Source organism: Martes martes (genome assembly GCF_963455335.1).
Source record: "Martes martes genome assembly, chromosome: 12".
In the NCBI taxonomy this organism is placed as follows: Eukaryota; Metazoa; Chordata; class Mammalia; order Carnivora; family Mustelidae; genus Martes; species Martes martes.
The window spans coordinates 17,675,361-17,697,752 of NC_137900.1; the positions used below are offsets into that span (position 1 = coordinate 17,675,361).

The following is a 22,392-nucleotide window of genomic DNA, read 5'->3' on the forward strand; positions in this document are numbered from 1 at the left end:
TTGAACCACAAAAGACCCTGAATAGCCAAAGCATACTTAAAAAAGAAGAATAAAGCTGGAGGTATCACTATTTCAGATTTCAAGATATACTTGGAAGCTATACTAATCAAAACAGTATGGTACTGGCACAAAAATAGACACATTGATCAGTGGAACAGAATAGAGTCCTCAGAGATAAACCCATACCTCTATGGTCAATTATAACAAAGGAGGCAAGAATATACAATGAGGAGAAGACAGTCTCTTCAAAGAATGGTGTTGAGAAAACTGGAGAGCTGCCAAAGAATGAAATTGTACCACTTTCCTACAGCATGTACTAAAATGAGGTCAAAATGAATTAAAGACCTAAGTATGAGACCTAAAACCATTAAAATCCTAAAAGAAAACATAGACAGTAGTAAGCTCTTGAACATCAGCCTTAGCAACATTTTTCTAGATTATTCTTAAAGTTTTTGAAGAGAATATCTTTTCTTCATTGTATTGCCTTTTCTCCTTTGTCAAAGACCAGTAGACTGTATTTGTGGAAGTCTACTCCTGGACTTTCTCTTCTGATCACTGATCTATTTATCTATTCTATTGCCGATACCAGTGTCTTGCTTACTGTAGCTTGCTTACTGTAGCCTTGAGGTCAGGGTGTGTCAATCCTCCATCCCTGTTCTTCTTCTTCAATATTATGTTGGCTATTCTGGATCTTTTACCTCTCCATTTAAACTTCAGAGTCATTTTGTCAATATTCATTAAGTAGTTGGCTGGGAATTTGATTTTCATTACATTGAATCTATGGATCATTTTAGGAAGAACTAACATCTTAAGAATATTGAATTTTAATACAAATAAATATGGAGTCGCTCTTCATTTATATTCATTTCTCTTTGATTTCATTCTTCAGCATTTTAGAGTTTCCTCTGTATAGATCTTGTAGATATTTTGTTAGATTTATACCCAAGTATGATATTTTTGGATGTTAATATAAATGGTATTATTTTTAATTTTTAAATTCTACTTGCCCATTGTTTGTATGTAAGAAAGCAATTGACTGTTGGATAAAAGGCTTATTAGTTCTTGCAGCTGCCTTTTCTTTTTTTCCTTTTTAGATATTCTGTATAGATGATCATGTCATCTGTGAACAGACTGTGTATACCTTTTATTTCCTTTTCTTGTCCTAATGCATTGACAGGGACTTCCAATATAGTGTTGAAAAGGAATGATCAGAGAGACCTCTGTGCTTTGTACCTAATCTTAGTGAGAAAACTGAGTTTCTTGCCATTAAATACGGTAGCTGTAGGTTTTTTGATGATACTCTTTATCACGTTGAGGAAGCTCACCTTTAGTGTAGTTTTTTCAGAGTTTTTTTAATCATGATAGGTGTTTGGATTTTGCCATGCATCAATTTATATGATCATGTAATTTTTCTTAAGTCTTAAAATTTCTTAATCTGACTTTTAAACAGGATTTAGATATATTATCTCTTAGAGAAGTTATTTGAACTTCCTAAGCATTAGTTTCCTGTTAGGAACCATGTACACAACTGATTTCTACTGTTTTCTTAACAACAGAAATCAGTTGTCTACCTTATAGGTTGTGAGGACTTAAGATAATGCATATCAATGCTTTCCTTAATGCCTATCATGTAATAAACAATAATTATTAATTTTCAGCTGGCTTTGGCAAATAGAAAAGGGATAATAAATGTAATAAAGTTAGAAAATAAATCTCTGGGGTGCCTGGGTGTCTCAGTCAATTAAGTGTCTGCCTTCAGCTCAGATCATAATCCCAGGGTCCTGGGATCAAGTCCTGAGTCAGGCTCCCTGCTCAATAGGGAGTCAGCTTCTCCCTCTGCCCCATCCCCTGCTTGTGCTTGTGCACACTCTCTCTCTCTCTTTCAAAAATAAATAAATAATATCTCAAAAAAAAATCTCTGAAAAATAATGAGGTTAGTTCACCTAATGAGATGGGTCAGTAAGGCCAAATAGGAATTTGAGTGGAGATTGTGGAATGTCTTATGGACTATGTGGATAATTTTTAGAGTTTAAAATTGCATTTTATTTTTGGGTATATTAGGGGGAAAATTGTGTTTTTAATTAGTACACATAAGTCAGAATGGAGTTTGCTTTATAATAATTCCTTTTTTTGAAACAGATTCAAGATTTTTGGAAAGTTACCACTGATTTCTTTACGAATCTCAGATAAAAAACTGCAAGGAATTCTGGAATTGATTGAAAGCATTCCGAAGCCCACACCTGCAACTGAAACATATGCCCCTGCCAAACCATTTCAGGTAATGTTTTTACAAAATTGATAAAAGTGCAAATTAAAGAAACTGGACAACTTTACCCACAAATTTTGGGTAAAATAATTTAATTCATTTTCAAGAGATCTTTAAAAATTAAATTTTAGCGGCACCTGGGTCGCTCAATCAGTTAAGCATCCAACTTGATCTCAGCTCAGGTCTTGATCGCAGGGTTGTGAGTTCAAGCCCCGTAATGGGCTCCATGCTGGAAATGGAGCCTGCTTTAAAAAAAAAAAAAAAGTTGGGGCACTTGGGTGTCTCAGTTGGTTAAGTGTCCAACGCTTGATTTCAACTCAAGTCATGATTTCGGATTGTGAGATTGAGCCCTGCATCGGGCTCTGCACTGGGCATGGAGCCTATTTAAGATTCTCTCTCTCCCTCTCCCCGCTGCCTCCCCGACCCCATGTTACTCTCCACCTCTAAAAAAAAAAATTTTTTTTTGACATTGTAAAAGAGAAAATGATGAAAGAATAAAAGGTGCAAATCTTAAAGAAAATTATATGATAAGTCTGCCTTTCTTCACTAGTCTGTCTTGTAGTCACTCTCCTCAGTGGTAACACTGTTAACTACTACTTCTCTGGTTTCCCAAAAATGTTTATGGCATACACTGTGGCATGCTCATGTGTGTACATATACACGTACTTATGTTCTTCAAATTTACATTAATTGTATCATTATACTTACTGTTCTGAACCTGTATTTTTTTCACCATTATCATATTTTATATACTTCAGAGATATCTTCATATTAGCATGTACAGATCTGCCTTTTACTTTAGAGCAATATAGTATGGAATTGTGCAAGTGTAACATCATTCCCTTTTGATGGACATTGACATTGTTATGAGTGCTCACAGTTCTATCCTACTGCTTTCAGCTTCCTTGTACATATATTTGGGTATATTTTTATCCATTGGATAAATTCGTACACATGGAATTGCTTAGTGAATTTTAGATTTTCATGAACTTTGCCAAATTTTCTTTTTTAAATTATGTACCAATTTATAGTCCCACCAGCAGTAAATGAGTGTTTGTTTCTCTGTTCTCATTAGTCTTAAGTATTAACAATTTAAAATTTATTCTATTAAATGAAAAAATGTTATATTGTGGTTTTGATTTGCATTTACAAGTAACATAGGACTTATGTTCATGAGTTTATTGGTTGTTTGACTTTCTGTTTTTGAAAACTGCTGTGTTTGTCTTTTGTTGTGTTGTGGTTTTCCAATTAAGGAAATTGTTGCTGTTTGTCCTTTACCAACATTTTTTTCTTTGTTTTTCCTTGGATTCATTTATTTTTGGCATGCGCAAGTGGTTGCTTTTTACATGTTCGGAGTTATTAAGGGAGGATGCGTGGGTGGCTCGGTCAGTTAAGCTATTTACCTTTGGCTCAGGTCATGATCCCAGAGTCCTGGGATCAAGTCCGGAGTCTGTTAGGTTCCTTGGTCAGCAGGGAGCCTGCTTCTCCTTCTGCCTACCTCTTTCTCTTCCCCCCTCTCCTTCTCTCTCTCTCTGACAAATAAATTAAAATCTTGAAAAAAAAAGTCATTAAGGTTTTCCTTCATGATTTTTCTGTCTTACTCTATGCACCTTCTTTCTTACGAAGAAAATTTCAAAAAGAAGATATCCATTTGGGGCAATTGTGTGGGTCAGTCAGTTAAGTTCTTTCCTGCATAATGTATATTGTATTTTACATTTTTATTTATGTTTTCTTCTTAAACACTGCTAAGTTTTAGAAAAAGTACTTGGGTAAATGTTAGCTCCATTCTTAGTTATCACTGAAGGCTCAGAGGACTCTTCTCTGTCCCATCCCCTGAACTTAATCTGTATATCAAAGGCTGTCAAACCTATGGTCTACATTAGGTGTTCTTTTTAAAATCAAATGCCTATATAAAAATAGGCTGAGAATAACTGTAATATGTCTTATACTGAATTTCTGTTAGTGTCAGGCCACACATTTGGCAAAAGATTACTACATAAGGTCATCTGTTAATTATTTATATTCAACACTAGCCCAACTCTAGATTTTGCATATTTTTATCTTTAATCCTTATCACAAGCCAGCAAGTATTAACAGTCATTATTTTGCCCAGGGAACAGACTCTTAGGTTAAATACTTTGCTAAGATCATAAAGCTTTTATCTTTTAGCCTGCAGAGCCAAATTTTGAATTCAGATTTCTTTTTCTCTCTCTCTCTTTAAACAGATCTATAGCCCTATAGCTGACATTTTTTCTGGTCTTTTCATGCTGCTTTCTATATAAATGACATCCTAATCTGCAGGGACTTTATTTTTTACTTTTTCCAGTGTTCTAAGAAAGTTCAGTCCAAAATACCAGGTCATTACTAAGACTTTTAATTTAACCTGAAGGGGTTTCATAGGTTAGATAAAGAAAAGTTTTTTAAACAAAGAATCACCCCTTCCTGGATAACTTGTTTGGCTTGTCTCAGAAACAGAGTTTCAGTCACAGGTCCGAAAGAGCTTAACACCTAAATATCTCTTGAAGCTAGATGTTTCTGTTCACTTCCTATAATTTTATTTTTCTTCTTAATTTTTATTTCAGTTTTATTAAGGTACAGTTGACAAATAAAACTATAAAATATTAATGTGTACATTGTGGTGATTTAATACATGTATATGTTGTGAGAGGATTTAACCTATCTAGTTAATTAACACATCCACTCTTCACATACTTGTTTTCGGTAAGAACATTTAGTTCTACTCTCTCAACAGATTCGTGTTACTCCGTACAGTGTTGTTGATTATGGTCACCGTATTTTACATTAGATCCTCAGCCTTACTCGCCTCTAAGCTGAAGTTTGTATCCTTTTACTAACGGCTCCCTATTTTCTCCACTCTGTAGCCCCTGGCAACCACTTCTGTACCCTTGAGTTCCATCTTTTTGTTGTTAGATTCCACTTATAAATGATACTACACAGTGTCTTTCTCAGTCCTGCTTATTTCATTTAGCATCATGCCCTCAAGTTCCTTTTATGTTGTCACAAATGGCAGGATTTCCTTCTTTTTCATGGTTGAGTGATTTACATTATATATATAAAGTGTGTGTGTATATATATAATGCATATTATATATATTATATAAATGCCATATAAATATAATATATATATATATTTTATATGTATTATATAAATGCCATGCTTTTATTCATTCACCTGTTTGATGGACACTTTTCCCACATCTTGGCTATTGTGAATAATGCTGCAGTAAACATGGGCGTGCAGATCTCTTTGATATCCTATTTTCATTTCCTTTGGAAAAACCAGAAAAGTGAGATTGCTGGATTACATGGTAGTTCTAGTTTTAGTTTCCTGAGGAACCTGCCCACTATTTCTTTGGTGGCTACACCAATTTATATCGCAGGATTTCCTTTCTCTCCACGTCCTCTCCAATACTTGTTACCTGTTGTCTTTTTTTTTTTTTTTTCAGGTTTTTTTTTTTTTTTAAGATTTTATTTATTCATGAGATGGGGAGAGAGAGGCAGAGTTTGAAGTAGGCTCCCTGCGGAGCAGAGAGCCTGATTGGCACTCCATCCCAGAACTCTGGGATCATAACCTGAGCCAAAGGCAGACACTTAACCGACTGAGCCACCCAGGTGCCCTTTTTTCAGGTTTTAAAACTTTTTATTTGCAAATTGAAAATGGTGCATTGCAATAATTAAAATCATTTGAACAAAAAAAATGGCCCTGTGATTAAACCCCATAAATCCTGTTTACAGCCTCTGAGATGTCTCGGGTCAGCTTGGTTTTTACTCTAGATTTCACTGTTGTCCCACCCAGCATCTTCCTTCACCAACATGCAATTTCTTTTCCTTTCCTGCCAGCCAGCTGGCAGATGGGAGTGGCAGACCCAGCCTTCATTGTCAGTATAGTCTTTTAAACTTGATCCAACCTCTTTGCATGTTACAAAGTTAAACAGCTAAAAGAAGTAAAATAAGGTAATGCTCATAAATGTACAGTGCATGTTGGCAGCACGTGCCCTATTACGATTCTCTTGCTTGCTTCTCCTGTTCACTTACTTCTCCTATTTTTCTACCTTCTTTGATACTGATATATTGAATTTCTCAGTCTTAGCCATATCGGGTTTGTCAGACATGGTTGCAGAGGAGGCAGAGTGTGGTGCACAAGCAAGTGAAGTCTGGTCTGGGCAGTAGCTGTGCTGGGTCTGTTGTCTCTTTGACAATGGCCATCCTAACAGATGTTGGCTGGTATCTCATCATTTTGATTTGCATTTCCCTTATTAGTGTCGGGGATCTTTTCATGTGTCTGTTGACCATCTATATGTCTTCTTTGGAAAATGTCCATTTCCTCTGCCCATTTTTTAATTGAATTGTTTGCTGAGTTGAATGAATTCTTCATATGGTTTAGATATTAATCCCTTATCAGATATATTATTTGCATATATTTTCTCCCATTCAGTTCATTACCTTTTCATTTGTTGATAGTTTCCCTTGCTGTGCAGAAGCTTTTTAGTTTGAGGTAGACCCACTTGTTTATTTTTGCTTTTGTTGTCTTTGCTTTTGAAGTCTGATCCAACAAATCATTGCCAAGATTGCTGTTAGGGAGCTTACCTGCCTGTGTTTCCTTTAGAAGCTTTATGGCTTCAGGTCTTCCATTCAAGTCTGCAATCCATTTTAAGTTGATTTTGTGGATGAGAAAGGAGTCCAGTTTTATTCTTTTGCATGTGGCTGTCCACTTTCCCCAGCACCATTTATTGAAGAAACTGTCCTTTCCTTGTGTATTCTTGGCTCCTTTGCCAAAAATTAATTGATTGTTAACTCATAGGTTTATTCCTGGCCTCTCATTTTAGTTCCACTGATTTACGAATCTGTTTTTTGTGTTGGTGCCATACTGTTTTGATTACCTTAGCTTTGTAATAGAGCTTGAACTTAGGAAGTGTGACACCCCCAGCTTTGTTCTTAAGATTGCTTTGGCTATTCAGGGTCATCTAGATGTTAGGATTATTTTTTCTATATGTGTATAATACATTACTCCACTTCTGATAGAAATTGCATTGAATCTGAAGATTGCTTTGAGTAGTGTGTACTTTTTAAGAATACTGCTTTTTGCAGTCCTTAAGTGTGAAATATCTTTTCATCTATTTGTGTCTTCAGTTTCTTTCATCAGTGTTTTATAGTTTTCAGGGTATAAATTTTTCTCCTCTTTGATTAAATTTATTCATAGGTATTCTTTTTGATAGAGTTAAAAATGGTAATTCTTGAAATCAGCTAATGTGACATCTAAATTGTTTGCTTTTCCTAAATAGTTTCCACTACTTCTTCTCCTTTCCTGATAACTTTTAGAATCAGCTTTTCAATTTTACAAAAAGATTTTGCTGGGATTTTGATGGTGATTTTATTGTACTACCGATTTGGGGAAAATTGACCTTTTAACAATATTGAATCTTTCACTCCATTAACATGATACATCTTTTCATTTATTTAGGTCTATTTAGTTTTTTTTTTTTTTTAAGATTTTATTTATTTGACAGAGAGACACAGCAAGAGAAGAGATACAAGCAGGGGAGTGGGAGAGGGAGAAGTAGGCTTCCCATGGAGCAGGGAGCCCAATGTGGGGCTTGATCCCAGGACGCTGGGATCGTGACCTGAGCTGAAGTCAGACGCTTAATGACTCAGCCGCCCAGGTGCTCCTATTTAAGTTTTTTCATAAGCATTTAGTAGTTGAAATGCACATGTGCTTCACATGTTTTGGTGTTCTGTGTCCTCTGAAAATCCACATATTGAAACCTTAACCCTAGTAGCTCAGAATGTCGCTGTATTTGGAGATAGGACCTTAAAAAGTGGTTAAGTTAATATGAGGCCATTAGAGTGGGTCCTGATGCAGTCAGTGTGACATCTTCATGGGAAGTAGAAATTCAGACACAGAAAAGGACACCAGAGATGCGCATGTACAGAGAAAATGCCATGGCGGGAGCGGGGGTGCAGCAAGGAGGTAGACATCTGCAAGCCTAGGAGAGCGGCCTCAGTCAAAACAAATGATGCCAACACCTTGATCTTGAACTTCTTATCTTTCTGAACTGTGAGAAAATAAATTTCTGTTGTTTAATACCTCCAGTATATGGAATTTTGTTACGGCAGCCCTTGAAAACTAATACAGGTTTTGGTACCAGAAAGTAAGGTGATGTTGTAACAAATATGTTGTAGTAGGTTTAGCACTGGATAATAAGTAGAATGTGAAAGAGGGTTTTCAGGCAAGGTGATCCTTGTTATAAAGTGGGAAAGAACTTGGCTGAATTGTTTTCTAGTGTGGAACTTGTAAGTGATGAATTTGGATATTTAGTTGAGATTTCTAAGTAAATTGGTCAAGACATGGTCTTATTTTTTCCTAATTGCTTATAGTAAAATGCAAGAAAAGATACATTTTTAAGAATGATTTGTTAAATCAGTAACAGAACTTAAAGATTTGGAAAGTGCTCAGTCTATCCAAATTGCAAAAAATGGAGAATTGCGTTAGAGAGAAAACCAGGGGTATTTGCACAAACACTTGATAAAGACGTGTGACTCATGGCTTTAATCCACTATCTCACCAAAGCCAGGAATAGAGATGGGGCTCTACCAGCCGAAGTACTACCAGCTTAGACTAAAGAGGGCAGAGTCAGGACAAAATGAAGAAAATCTTTTGAAGTTCTGGGATACTATAGGGTAGGACAGTAGGCCATCCAGCTGGGAATGTGCTTTATTCTTCAGTAAAAGGGAAAAGAATAATCTTGAAAGCTAGTCTGAGATCCACAGTGGTGCCATTACCAACATGGGCTCAATAGGTGTGGGTTTTGGGGGCTAAAGTTCCCTCCTGGATTTTGAGAATGGTTCCACTTTCTTGGTTTCAGTGGGTCATTCTGCTACTTAGTGGCAGGAGTGTAGTTAGTCTTATCTTTTTTTTTTTTTAATTAAAAGATTTTTTTTTAATTTATTTGACAGAGATCACAGGTAGGCAGAGAAGCAGGTGGAGGGGGGCAGGCTCCCTGCAAAGCAGGGAGCCTGATGTGGGGATCAATCCCAGGATCCTGAGATCCTGACCTGAGCCGAAGGCAGAGGCTTTAACCCACTGAGCCACCCAAGCACCCCTAGTCTTATATTATTAGGTATGATAATAGCTGTCAGTTTTTCCATCTTATTTCCTAGGTTGAGGGAGGTATTCTTTTATTCCTAGTTAGCTGATAGTTTTATTTGTATCAGGAATATTCGTAGCATTTTATGGAATGCTTTTGCTGCATCAGTTGTAATCATACAGTTTTCTTCTTTGTTCTTTTAATATGATAAATTACACTGATTCTTGAATGTTGAACTAGCCTTGCATTCCTAATATAAGCCTCATTTGTTCATGATATATTATCCTTTTAGTACAGTGTTGGATTTATTTGCTAATTTTTTGTTAAGGATTTTTGTGTTTATGTTCATACATGATCGTGGTTTATACTTGTTAGGTGTTTGCATATGATATCAGAGAAAGTACAGCCTTGTGAAATGAATTGGAAAAGGTTTCCCTCTTCTCTTACTCTACAAGATCTTTTTGTAAAGAGTAGATATACTGTTTCTATCTTAAACACCAGCAAAGCCATCTGTGCCTAGAGTTTCTTTATGGAAAGACTTTGAAATTGTTTCATTTTTACCGCACTGTATCTGTTTATTCTTGCATAAGCTTCATAAGATTTTCTCTGTTAAGGAATTTGTTTCATCCAAGGTGTTGAATATGTGGAAGTAAGGTTGTTCCTAACATGTTCTTATCCTTCAGATGACTTTAGGATCCATAATGATATCTCATTCATTTATTATCTAGCTCTTTTCAGATCCAGAATTTCTCCTTGAGTTCTTCTTAAAATTTCTCTCTTCATTAATGTTTTCTTTTTTCTTTTTTAAGATTTTATTTATTTGTCAGAGCAAAAGCGGGGGAGGGGGGCGGCAAAGGGAGTGGGAGAAGCAGGCCCCCCACTGAGCAGGGACTGATGCAGGGCTGATGTAGGACTCGATCCCAGGACTCTGGGATCATGACCTGAGCCAAAGGCAGCCATTAACTGACTGAGCCACCCTCATTTCTATTTGTTATGACATCATTGTTGGAATTTCCTTTAGCTCTTTCTCCATGGTCCGTTTTAGCTTTCTGAGCATATTTGAGGCATTAAAAAAAGTCGTTTTTTAGTAAGTCTAGTTCCTTACTTCCTCCTGAACTGTGCTTGCTAATTTTGTCTGTGTTTTTGGGCCGTTCTTACGTATTTCTTTCCATAGATTGTCCTGTTTTGTAATCAGACAAAGGAATTATGAGAAAACTATAGACATGTATGTTCATTAACATAGATACAAAAATCCTTAAAAAATACTATAGCCAAATAGTATAATATATTATAACCAAATGCATTTACCTTATGAAAACAAAAATGGTTCACCAGGGTTATTAATCATATTAATGGAATAAAGGAGAAAAAGTCTATGATCATCTCAATAAGTGAGGAAAAAGTATTGACAAAACCCAACAATTATTGATGATAAAAACTTCTTTAAAAAATTTGAGAGAGAGAGAGAGCGCGAGTGAGCAAGAGCGAACACAAGTTGGGGAGAGGGGGAGGAAGAGAAAAGCAGACTCCCTGCTGAGCAGGGAACCTGACTGTGGGCTTGTTCCCAGGACCATAGGATCAGAACCTGAGCTGAAGGCAGATGCTTAACCCACTGGGCCACCCAGGCACCCTGATGATAAAAAGTCTTAAATGGGGAATAGAAGAGTTTCTTCAACCTCATAAAGGACATACAGGAAAAACCTGTAGCTAATATTGTATTTAATTTGAAAAAGACTGAATGCTTTCCCTGTAAGATCTAGAATAGTTCAAGAATACCTTTTCTCACCACCTCTATTCAAGTTGATAGTGAATGTTTTAGCTTCTGCAAAGAAATCAAGAAAAAGACAGGATTAGGAAGAAAAAGTAAAACTATCTTTATTTGCAGATGAAATGATCATTCATGCAGAGAGTCCTAAGGAATGTAGAAAAATATCACTAGTAATAGCAAGTTTGCAAGATACATTATCAATGTAAATAATTGTTTCTAAAAGTGAAAAATATTCTATTTATAACAACATTAAAAAGGACTAAATACTTAAGAAAAAATTTACAATAGAAGTACAAGACCTGTAAACCTTAAACTGCAGAACATTTCTGAAAACAAAGAAAACCTGAGCATTGGAATGATATGCATAATCAAGGAGTGGAGGCCTGACCTCATTGAGTTGGCAGTCTTCTCCAAACTCTAGATTTCTCACCACCTCAATCAGAATATGGAAGATTTCTCTTCTGGAAGTTAACAAGCTAATTATAAAAGTATATACAGTAATGTAAAGGACACATATTAGCCAAAACAATTTATTATTTTTAAAGTGAATTCCAGCATAGTTAACATACACAGTGTTTACATTCATTTCAGGTGTACAATACAGTGATTCAGCACTTCCCTATATTACTTTGTGTTCTTCAAGATAAGTGTACTCTTAACCCCATTCATCTATTTCAAAGCCACCCCCCCCATTATAACCACCTGTTTGTCCTCTGTAAATAAGAGTCAGTTTTTTGGTTTGTCTCTTTCTTTTCCTTTGTTTGTTTCTTAAATTCCTCATGGGAGTGAAATTATGTGGTATTTCTTTCTCTGGCTTATTTCATTTAGGACCATACTCTCTAGATCCATCCATGTTGTTGCAAATGGCAAGATTTTATTCTTCTTTATAGTTGAATAATACTGTGTTGCCCATACATACCACATCTTTTTTTTTTTTTTAAGATTTTATTTATTTATTTGACAGACAGAGATGACAAGTAGGCAGAGAGGCAGGCAGAGAGAGAGAGGAGGAAGCAGGCACCCCGCTGAGCAGAGAGCCCGATGCGGGGCTCGATCCCAGGACCCTGGGATCATGACCCGAGCCGAAGGCAGAGGCTTTAACCCACTGAGCCACCCAGGTGCCCCTACATACCACATCTTTATCCATTCATCTATTGATGGAAACTTAGGTTGCCTTCATAATTTTAGCCAAAACAATTTTAGATAAGAATAATATTTGAGGTTTTCTAATATTTGATTTCAAGGTTTATTTTATAACTACTTTATTAAAGTGGTTTTGTTTGGTATGGGAATAGACATATAGATCAATGAAGTAGAATGAAGCTTGGATAGAAATGTACACTATAATACATGGTTAAGATATATTTGATATCATAAAAAGATGCCAACCCAAATAAGTGGGGGAAATATGATAGTTCTTTCAATAAATGATTTTGAAATAACTAGATTTCTGGAGTTGTATAATCTGGAGACATGTTCAAGGATGCTTATGGTAGCACTATGAGTAAAAGCAAAAAACCTGTAAACAATACAAATATTTATCAACAGTATAGTGGGCAAATAAGTATTGCAGATACACAGTATAGTAAGGTAGTGAGAATGAGTGAACAATCAATTATGTATAAAAGTTAAACATTGTTTTGTAGAAGAATGTCTTAGAATATTTATGATACTCCTTTTTTGTACAGTTTAGAAAGAAACAGGATAAAGAATGTTAAAGAATTTTAGAGAATCATTAATAGGACGTAAAAACAAGTAAATTAAAGTGAAATTGTGATCAGTTGTAGGGAATATAATCGAGGAGAATCACATGAGATGCTTCTAGGTATGGGTATAGTGCTGCTTAGAATGTTTTTCTTAGCTTTTGGTCTGGGTAGAAGATTCAGGTATGTCTTTTCTTATTATTTTATCACATTGCATTTTTTGTTTTTATGTGCTATATTTCTCCAAGCAGTAAAAAAGTCAATTTAATGAAATGTTTTTCAAAAAATGAAAAGTAAAACTGAGAACTTCGCATCTCTGTAGGTTTTAAATATTGGAATTGGTTATTTCCTGTGAATGTCCTGATAGGTTTTCTTATTTAGTGAGACATTGAATTAACATTGTATCTAAGATCTTTTCCTACTCAAAGCCTGCCAACAAGAAAATTAATATAATAGTTCTGTGATTTTTATTTAGCCTTGAAATTGTAAAACCACTTCTTGAAATCTATATTTTATAATTTACTTTCCTAATTCAGGCTGGATTTTTTTTTCTTAGTTCAAAGTGGGATTTGTTTTTTTCTTTGTCAAACTTGTCTTAGGACTTTGAATAAAAATCTTTGTGCTAATTAACAGTGAATTACTTTTCTTCCAGATGCAAAGGTCCACCTCTGTGGGAACAACACAGATTTCACAGAAAATGCTTCCTTTCTTGGAACTTCCATGTGTTGATGATGGTAAAATGAAACTGGTTTAGGAAGTTATCTGTACTAAAATGTGTTATGAATATAATTTTCATTTTGAGACTATACAAAAAATTTCAGGCAATAGCAGATATGTATATGTTTTCCAGAAATTTTCACTAAGATTCCTTTAAGGTGGTAGAAGTGGGATGTTCCTTAAAGTTGCTTTTGCAGCAGGAATTTTTTGGTAGATAAAAGTAAAACTTATGATCCACAAAATCTACTAATAAGTTAATCTTCTTTATCTTCCTTTGAGCCAGGAGCCCCTGTGAAACTCTGTGGATTATATAATTTATAATGTTGCTTAGTTATTTGGAGAATCTTGTCATAGTAAAATTTTAGTTTTATTTTTATATTTTCCTCTTAAATTACTAAACAAACAAAAAAATCAGGCCTTAATACCTACATTCACACATGAAAAGTGGTAAATATTTTGACACCAGATACCTGCTTTTCTTGGCCACATTGGAAAGAATTTTTTTAAGCCTATTTTTAAGGACTTAAAAATTGCTTAATCTTAAGTAACTGAAGTTACCATGTCAATCTTCAGTTTTCTAGACAACATTTTTCTTTCTGTGTGGAGGGGTGGGAAGGAAATGTTTGTGAGATCATCTGCCCTAAATTCAGTTTTTGGTTGTTAGGGATATATACTTCAGGTAGTTTTAGTTTCCTTTAAATCTTCTTTTAATGATTTTACTAGTTTTGGAGTTGTTTTTAATAGCAAATTCTAGGAATTTATTGTATATATATGTGTATATACACACAAAGACACACATACGCACACACACACATCCATATATGAAATAGTGATTGATCTCCGTTTCTTCATCTAAACCTCTGGGTCTGCTTTGTGCTTTTAATATTGCAGATTTTGTAACTCAGCCCTTTTTTTGTTACCCAGGTAGAACAAGCAAATTAGTATGTTCTTTTGAAAATTCATGTTGCATGTAATCATTGGCATTGGCATTTGCTATAAACTTTTCTTTTGCAGGGCACCTAGGTGACTCAGTCAGTTGAGCATCCAACTTTGGTTTCAGCTCAGATCATGACCTCAGGGTCATGAGATCAAGCCCTGCATTGGGGGAGCCCAGCATGGAGCCTACTTAAAATTCTCTCCCTCTGCTTGCTGGTGCATGCACATTCTCTCTCTCTCTCAAAAATAAAAAATAAAATTTTTGTTTGCAGTTTTATACTAATGACTTTAAAAGGTGATGTTCAGTAATCTAAAGATGAACTCCATATTTTCTATGTTTTTTGTCATCAAAAATGTTATTTTCAGACATAAGCTCTATTATTTTCTCATCTTTTTATTTAAATCTTGAACTATTGATTGCTAATGTATTAGTATTTATATTTATCTCAGAAAAAATTATAAAAATGTTATTAAATCAGTCATTTTGATTATTGACTTAAATAATGTTCTACAATATTTAGATTCAGAGGAAGAATTTTTTGATGCACCGTGTAGTCCCTTGGATGAACCTCCTCAATCTCCCTCTGAACTTCAAAGTTACCAGCCGAAGAAGTTTCAAAAGCTGTATTGTTCAAAAAATATGATTCAGTGTAAAATAAGATTTGAAGTGCCAGAGGTATGTACCATGGTAAAATTAATATGGCTTCTTTAAATTGTCACTGCTGCTATTCATTGTATTTATATAGTCTCATTACTAACATGTACTCCTGTTTCATCCAGTTTAAGCTGAATCCAGATGTTGCTATGTGATTTTTTCCTCCCCTTTCTCTGAAGATTAATTTTCTTAATCACAGGTTAGGAGTTTAGATAAAATGTTATGGTTATTTGATACATATCTGTTAAAAATAGTTTGTACAACATAAATGTATATGTATGTGTGATACAAAATCTTTCCTAAATTTTAAGTACAGATCGTATAAATACCTTATATCTCCATTTACAACCACCACCTACATAAATAATTTTTTATTTTGGTAGCGGTTGTTTCTTTTTTCTTTTTTCTCTAGGTTTTGATTCAGTTTTATCACCTTGTTGGAGATTGTGAACTACCTGTGGTAGAGGTTGATGTTTTAGGATTGGGCACAGATGTGGAATTTAGAACATTTGATTTGAAAGCAAATGCCTTTTTGAAAGAGTTCTGCCTAAAATGCCCAGAATACTTTGGTAAGCATCTCAATTTTCTTAAAGTAATGAACTTTTATTGTTTGACTCCCTACTAGAGAGTTTAAAATTCTTTAGGCTTTAAATCAGTACATTTATTAAAACATCCTCAAAGAAATACTATATTATGAATTGGTTGTCAGTTTTTATCTTATACTTGGAAATCTAAAAAGGTAGATCAAAGACAAAATGAAGATTCCTTTTCATAAAGGAAAATAAAATAGACCTGGTTTAATTTTAAATCTAACTCAATACTACAATGCTGTATTAGTTTCCTATTGGTAATGTAACAATTTACCACAGACTGAGTGTCTTCCAACTACAAAAATTTGTTATCTGTTATTCTGTTAATCAGTAGTTTGACATAAGTCTTAACAGGTAAAAATCAAGCTGCCAATTAGAGTTCTTGTATGGAGAACCTAGAGGAGGTTCCATTTCCTCGCTTATTCAGTTGATTCCAAAACTCATTTCCATGTGGTATAAGTCTGCTTCCTGCTACTAACAGGTAAGGACTGGCCTTAACCCCCACAGGCCTAAGTCCTTGCATTTGGTTCTCTGTATCTCAGAACCAGTACAGGGTGATAGATCCTTCTCATGTTGTCATCTCTGATCTCAGTCCAAGCTAATTTCCTCTTTACCTAATTGCCTTTGCAAAGACCCCTTTGCTATATAAGGTAACATATTCTCAGGTTTAGGCAGACAAAACATGGATGTCCTTGGGTGTCAGGGCATAACGTTATTTTGTCTACTATAAACATTTTATGTCCCATAATCATAATGGATATATTATATTATACCTTGGATAGTATATCCATTTACTTTGTTAGGCATTTAGGAGAGGGTATTATGTATATTCCTTTATATTTTTGGATTTATTCTTGTAAGATAATTCTAAATGGTTGTTGGAATGATTTAGATAATTTATTTCTAATGTGAATGCCTTTATTTCCTTTTCTGGCCTAACTGCTCTGGCTAGGACTTCCAGTACTATGTTGAATAAAAGTGACAAGAGTAGGCACCCTTGTCTTGTTCTTGATTTAGAATAAAAGCTTCCAACTTTTACCATTGCATAGGATGTTAGCTATGGGCCTGTTATATGTGGCTTTTGTTATGTTGAAGAATGTTCCCTCTCTACCCACTTTGTTGAAAGTTTTTATGTAAATGGTTGTTGAATTTTATCAAATGCTTTTCGTCATACCTTGAGATCATAATATTTTTATACTTCATTTTGTTAACATAGGCTATCACATTGATAGGTTCGTGGATGTTAAACCATCCTTGGAATAAGTCCTGCTTACTACTTATGGTGTATGATCCTTTCGATGTATTGTTGAATTTATTGTGCTTATATTTTGTTGAGGATTTTTGAATCTATGTTCATCTAAAATCAATTGGCCTGTGTCTGGATTTGGTACTAGGGTAGAGCTTGACTTGTAAATGAGTTTGTAAGTGTTTCCTCCTATTTTTCAGAAACATTTCATTAAGATTAGTATTAATTCTTCATTTAATATTTGGTAGTATTCATCAGTGAAGCCGTCTGGTCCTGGACTTTTGTTTTTTGGGAGGCTTTTGATTACTGATTCAATTTCTTTATAAATAATTTGTCTATGTGTATTTTGTATTTCCTGGAAGGTTGTATGTTTCTAGGAATTTAGCCGTTTCTTTTTATTTTTCTTAATTATTTTTATTCATGCAATTTTTTTCTGTAAATTTGAAATTAATTCCAAATAAAAAGTTAAAAAAATATACAATGCTTTACTTCCTGAGCTCAGTTATATATACACATATATGTTTTAATATTAAGTTAAATATTAAAAGTTTTATGTTTAATATTATAATCTAAACCAGATTTATATATCTTTTTTTATTCAAACCTATACTTTATTTTTTAACTTCGAAACCTGTCTTCATTTTTTTTATTATGTTACATTAGTCACCATACAGTGCATCATTAGTTTTTGATGTAGTGCTCCATTATTCATTGCGTATAACATCGAGTGCTCCATGCAGTACATGCTGTCCTTAATACCCATCATCAGGCTAACCCATCCCCCAACACTCCTCCCCTCTAAAACCCTCAGTTTGTTTCCTGGAGTCCATAGTCTCTCATGGTATGTCTCCCCCTCTGATTCCCCACCTTCACATCTATTTCTTTTAGGTTGTCCAGTGGTTAGCATTATGATTTTTCATTGTAGTCTCTACGACCTTTTGAATTTATTTGGTTATCAGTTGTAATGTCTCCTTTTTCTTGCCTGATTTTATTTAAGCCTGCCTTTTTTTTTCTTGGTGAATCTAGCTAAGGGTTTTTGCATTTTGCTTATCTTTGAAAGGACCCAGCTCTTAGTTATACTGATCTTTTCACTTTTTTTTAAATTTTTTTTTTTAGTTTCTATTGCCTTTATTTCTGTTCTGATATTTTATTTCCTTCTAATTTGGGGTTTCATTTGTTCTTTTTCTAGTTCCTTGAGGTATTAAAGTTAGATTGTTTGAGTTTTTTGTTTCAAGAGGTAGGCATTGCAGTTCTTTGCCCTCTAAGAAATACTTTTGCTGGATTTCATAAATTTTGGTATATTTTATTTATGTTCTCATTGGTCCAAGGTATTTTTAATATTTTTTTCTTTTGATTTCTTTGTTGACTGGTAAAAATTGTCAATATCTGCAGTAATTCTTTGTAGATCCAAATAGCAAAACTGTCAACTGTTTGCAGGTGACATGATATTATGTATAGGAAACCTTAAGGACTCCACAAGATGCTGTTAGATCTAATCAGTAAATTCAGTGATGTTTTAGGATAGCAAAATACAAAATTCTTTTGGGTTTCTATCCACTATGAGAGGGAGAAGTTAAGAAAACAATCCAACAATTTGCAGTTCCATCAAGAAAATAAAATGCATAAGAATAAAATTAAAGAGGTGAAAGACCTATATACTGAAAATTATAAGAGTCATGAAAAAAAATCAAGACAAATAGGTAGTCTGTGCTTATGGATTGGAATAATTAACATGGTAAAGTGTTCATATTATCCAAAGCAAATCTAAAAATTCAATGCAATCCCTATCTATATTTCAATGACATTTTGACAGAAATAGAAAAAGCAACTCTTAAATTGGTGCTAGGAAAACTGGGAAGCCATATACAAAAGAATGAAACTGGACTGTGACTACTATCTTACATAATCCACAAAAATTAAAATGAATTAAAGGCTTAATGGAAAGCCTGAAACCATAAAACTCCTGGAATTAAATATAGGCAGTAAGTGCCTTTACCTTAGTCTTGTGTTGATTATTTGGGTCTGATTCCAGATGCAAAGACAAGAATAAACAAGTAGGACTACATTACACCAAAAATCTTCTGCACAGCTAAGGAAGCCATGAACCAATTGAACCATTCCTACTGAATGGGAGAAGATACATGCAAATCACAAATCTGATCAATGGTTAATACCTAAAATATATAAAGAATTTCTGTAATTCAAGAAGCAGAAAACCAATTCAATTTAAAAAAAGGCAGAGGATCTGAATAGACATTTTCCCCAAAGAAAACATAAAGGTGGTTAACAGGTATATGAAAAGGTGCTGATATCACTATTTATTGGGGAACTGCTGTTCAAAACCACAATGAGATATGACCTCACACGTATCAGAGTGGGTATCATCAAAAAGACAAGAACTAACAAGTGTGGGTGAGGCTATGGAGAAAAGGAAACCCTTGTGTACTATTGTAAGTGTAAATTAGTGCAAACATTATAGAAGACAATATGTAGTTTCCTCAAAAATTAAAAATAGAATATCATATGATCTAGCAATTCCACTTCTAGGTATTTTCCCAAAGGAAATGAAGACACTAACTTGAAAAGATAAATATACTCCATGTTCATTGCAGCACTGTTTGTAATACCCAAGATACGGGAACAGCCTAAGTGCAGTCAATGAGTGAACACCTAAAAGATGTGAAATCTTTATTCACACACATACAAAAACACACAATGGAATTCTTTTCAGCCATAAAAAAGAATGAAATATTGCCATTTGTGACAACATTCATGGACCTTGAGAACATTATGCTAAGTGAAATAAGTCAGAGAAAGATACCATCTGATCTGACTTATATGTGGAATATAAAAAAAAAATCCAAGCTGATAGGTACGTATAAGATAGGTGGTTGCCAGAGGCAGAGGGTGGGGAGAGTTCATTTGGCATGGATGAAGGGGGTCCAAGAGATAGAAAAAATTTTACAGTTATAAAATAAATCAGGAGGATATAAAGTATAACATAGTGGTTATAGTTAACATACCAAATTATATATTTGAAAGCTGCTGATAGGAAATCTTGAAAGTCCTCATCACAAGGAAAAATAAAATTGTAGCTATGTATGAGGATAGATATTTAACTAGATTATTGTGATGCTCATTTCTTAATATATACAAATATTGAATCATTCTGTTTTATACCTGAAGCTAATACAATGTTATGTGTGACTTAATTTAAAAAGGAGAATTGATGTAGTAGGTTAATTTTAATTTTATAAAGCTTTTTTATAACAGAAGAACATTGTATATGATTAGAAATGACATTACAAAATTTTAGTTAATTTGATTTACAGTGCGATTGAGCAGTTCAGGTATAGGGATTTCCCCCTGTACTTTCACGTGCATAACCTCTCCCATTATCAACATCCGTCACCAGAGGATGACACTTGTTGCAGTTCGTGTATATTGACACAGTACGCCCCATGTCCATAGTTTATGTTAGGGTTCATCTTAGTGCTATGCATTCAAAGGGTTTTGGACACATGTATAATGACATGTATGGAGCATTGTGTTATCATGTGCAGTGGTTCCACGGCTCTAAACATCCTGTGTATGCCACCCCTTCATCCTTGCCTGTCCTGCCGCTCTTCCTGGCACTGAACTTTTTTATTGTATCTATAGCTTATCCTTTTCCTGGAATCATACCATATACAGCCTTTCAGAATGATTTTTTTCATTTAGTAATACGTATTTATTGCCGTATCTTCTCATTACTCAACAGCTTACTTCTTAGTACTGAATAACATTTCACTGTATGTTGTACCACAGTTTGTTTTTCCATTCACTTACTAAAGGACGTCTTGGTTGTACACAGGTTTTGAGAGTTCTGAATAAAGTTCAATAAACGTCTGTATGAAGGTTTTTGTGTGGGCATAAGTTTTATAACTGCTTTGGGTAAATACCAAAGAACATCACTGTTGGGTTATATGGGAAGAATACATTTAGTTTTGTGAGGAACAATCAGGCTGTCTTCCATAGGCTCTATGCCTTTTAGCATTCTCATCAGCAGTGACTCAGAGTTCCTGTTGCTTCATAGCCTCACTAATATTTGATGTTAGTTTCTTTGATTTTGAGCATCCCAATAAGGTATGAAGTGGTATCTCCTAGGTTTTTTTAAATTTGCATTTCCCTGGTGACCTGTGTAGAGAGCATCATCTTCATATGCTGATTTGGCTTCTGTAGATCTTCTTTGGTGAGTTGTCTCTTAAGGTGTTTGATCTGTCATTTCAATGGTGTTTGTTTTTCTCTTGATTATAAGAGTTCTTTGTATATTTTGGATAACAGCCCCTTATCCGATGTGTCTTTTGCAAATATTTTCTAATCTGTGGCTGGTCTTTTCATTTTATTATCATTGTTCTTCACAGAACAGGATTTTTAACTTTAATGAAGTCGAAGTTATGAGATTTTTTTTTCATGGATCCTATTGGTTTGCCTCTAAAAAGTATTTTCAAAATGAGGGTATCTAGATATTCTCTTAGGTTATCTTCTTGAAGTCTTCTAGTTCTGTGTTTTACATTTAGATCTTTGGTCCATTTTGAGTTGATTTTTGTGAAGGGTATAATCCCTGTGTAGATACTTTTTTTCCCCCCTCCTGTGGGTATCCCTTTTTTCCATCATCATTGGTTGAAAAGACTGTGTAAGTGGTAATGTAAGTGGTATTGTGTTTTGAATTCCAAATTCTCCTTTGCCAGTTTGGGTATATAGGAAAGCATTTGACTTGTTTATTAACCTTGTATCTTACAACCTTGATTTAATGGCTTGTTGGTTCTATAGAGGGTTTTTTGTTGTCGATTCTTCTAAATTTTTTGCACAGATGATCATGTCATCTGTGAACAAAGACAGTTTTATGTCTTGTTTTGCAAAAATAAGAGAAATATCTTTAATTCTTGTCTTAATGCTTTTGCAGACACAGTTATGATATTGAAAATCAGTAAAAAGGAAAGGACATTGTACCTTGTTCCTTAGTGTGAAAACCTTGAGTTTCTCACAGTTAAGTATGTAGTTAGCTGAGGGTTTTTAGAAGATATTCTTTATCAAGTTAGGAAGTTCTTTATTCCTAGTTTACTGAGAGTTTTTATCATGAATGGTTGTTGGATATTATCATATGCTTTTTCTGCATCTGTTTAAATGATCATGCTGTTTTTTCCTCTGTAGCCTGTAGATGTCATAGAGTACATCAGTTGATTTTCAAATGTTGAGCCAGTCTTGTAGTTTGGGATAAATTTTACTTGGTCATGGAACACATTTCTTTATACATTTGGTTGGATTCAGTTCTCTGTGTGTGTGTGTGTTGTAGCAGTTGTATCTGTGTTAATGAAAGTTACTTGCCTATAGTTTTCCTTTTTTTTTTTTTTTTTTTGTAATGCC

General features: G+C 34.4%; 1 protein-coding gene across 2 annotated transcripts in view; it reads left to right on the forward strand.

The window, feature by feature from the left end:
• The window catches only part of VPS13A (vacuolar protein sorting 13 homolog A), a 236,683-nt gene that overhangs the window by 85,118 nt on the left and 129,173 nt on the right, over positions 1–22,392 (forward strand). For both annotated transcript variants that reach the window (XM_080820523.1, XM_080820524.1), the window contains exons 23-26: positions 2,140–2,278; positions 13,495–13,576; positions 15,017–15,171; positions 15,563–15,719. In XM_080820523.1, the coding sequence (XP_080676649.1) occupies positions 2,140–2,278; positions 13,495–13,576; positions 15,017–15,171; positions 15,563–15,719 (533 nt within the window). The remainder of the gene's footprint in view (positions 1–2,139; positions 2,279–13,494; positions 13,577–15,016; positions 15,172–15,562; positions 15,720–22,392) is intronic.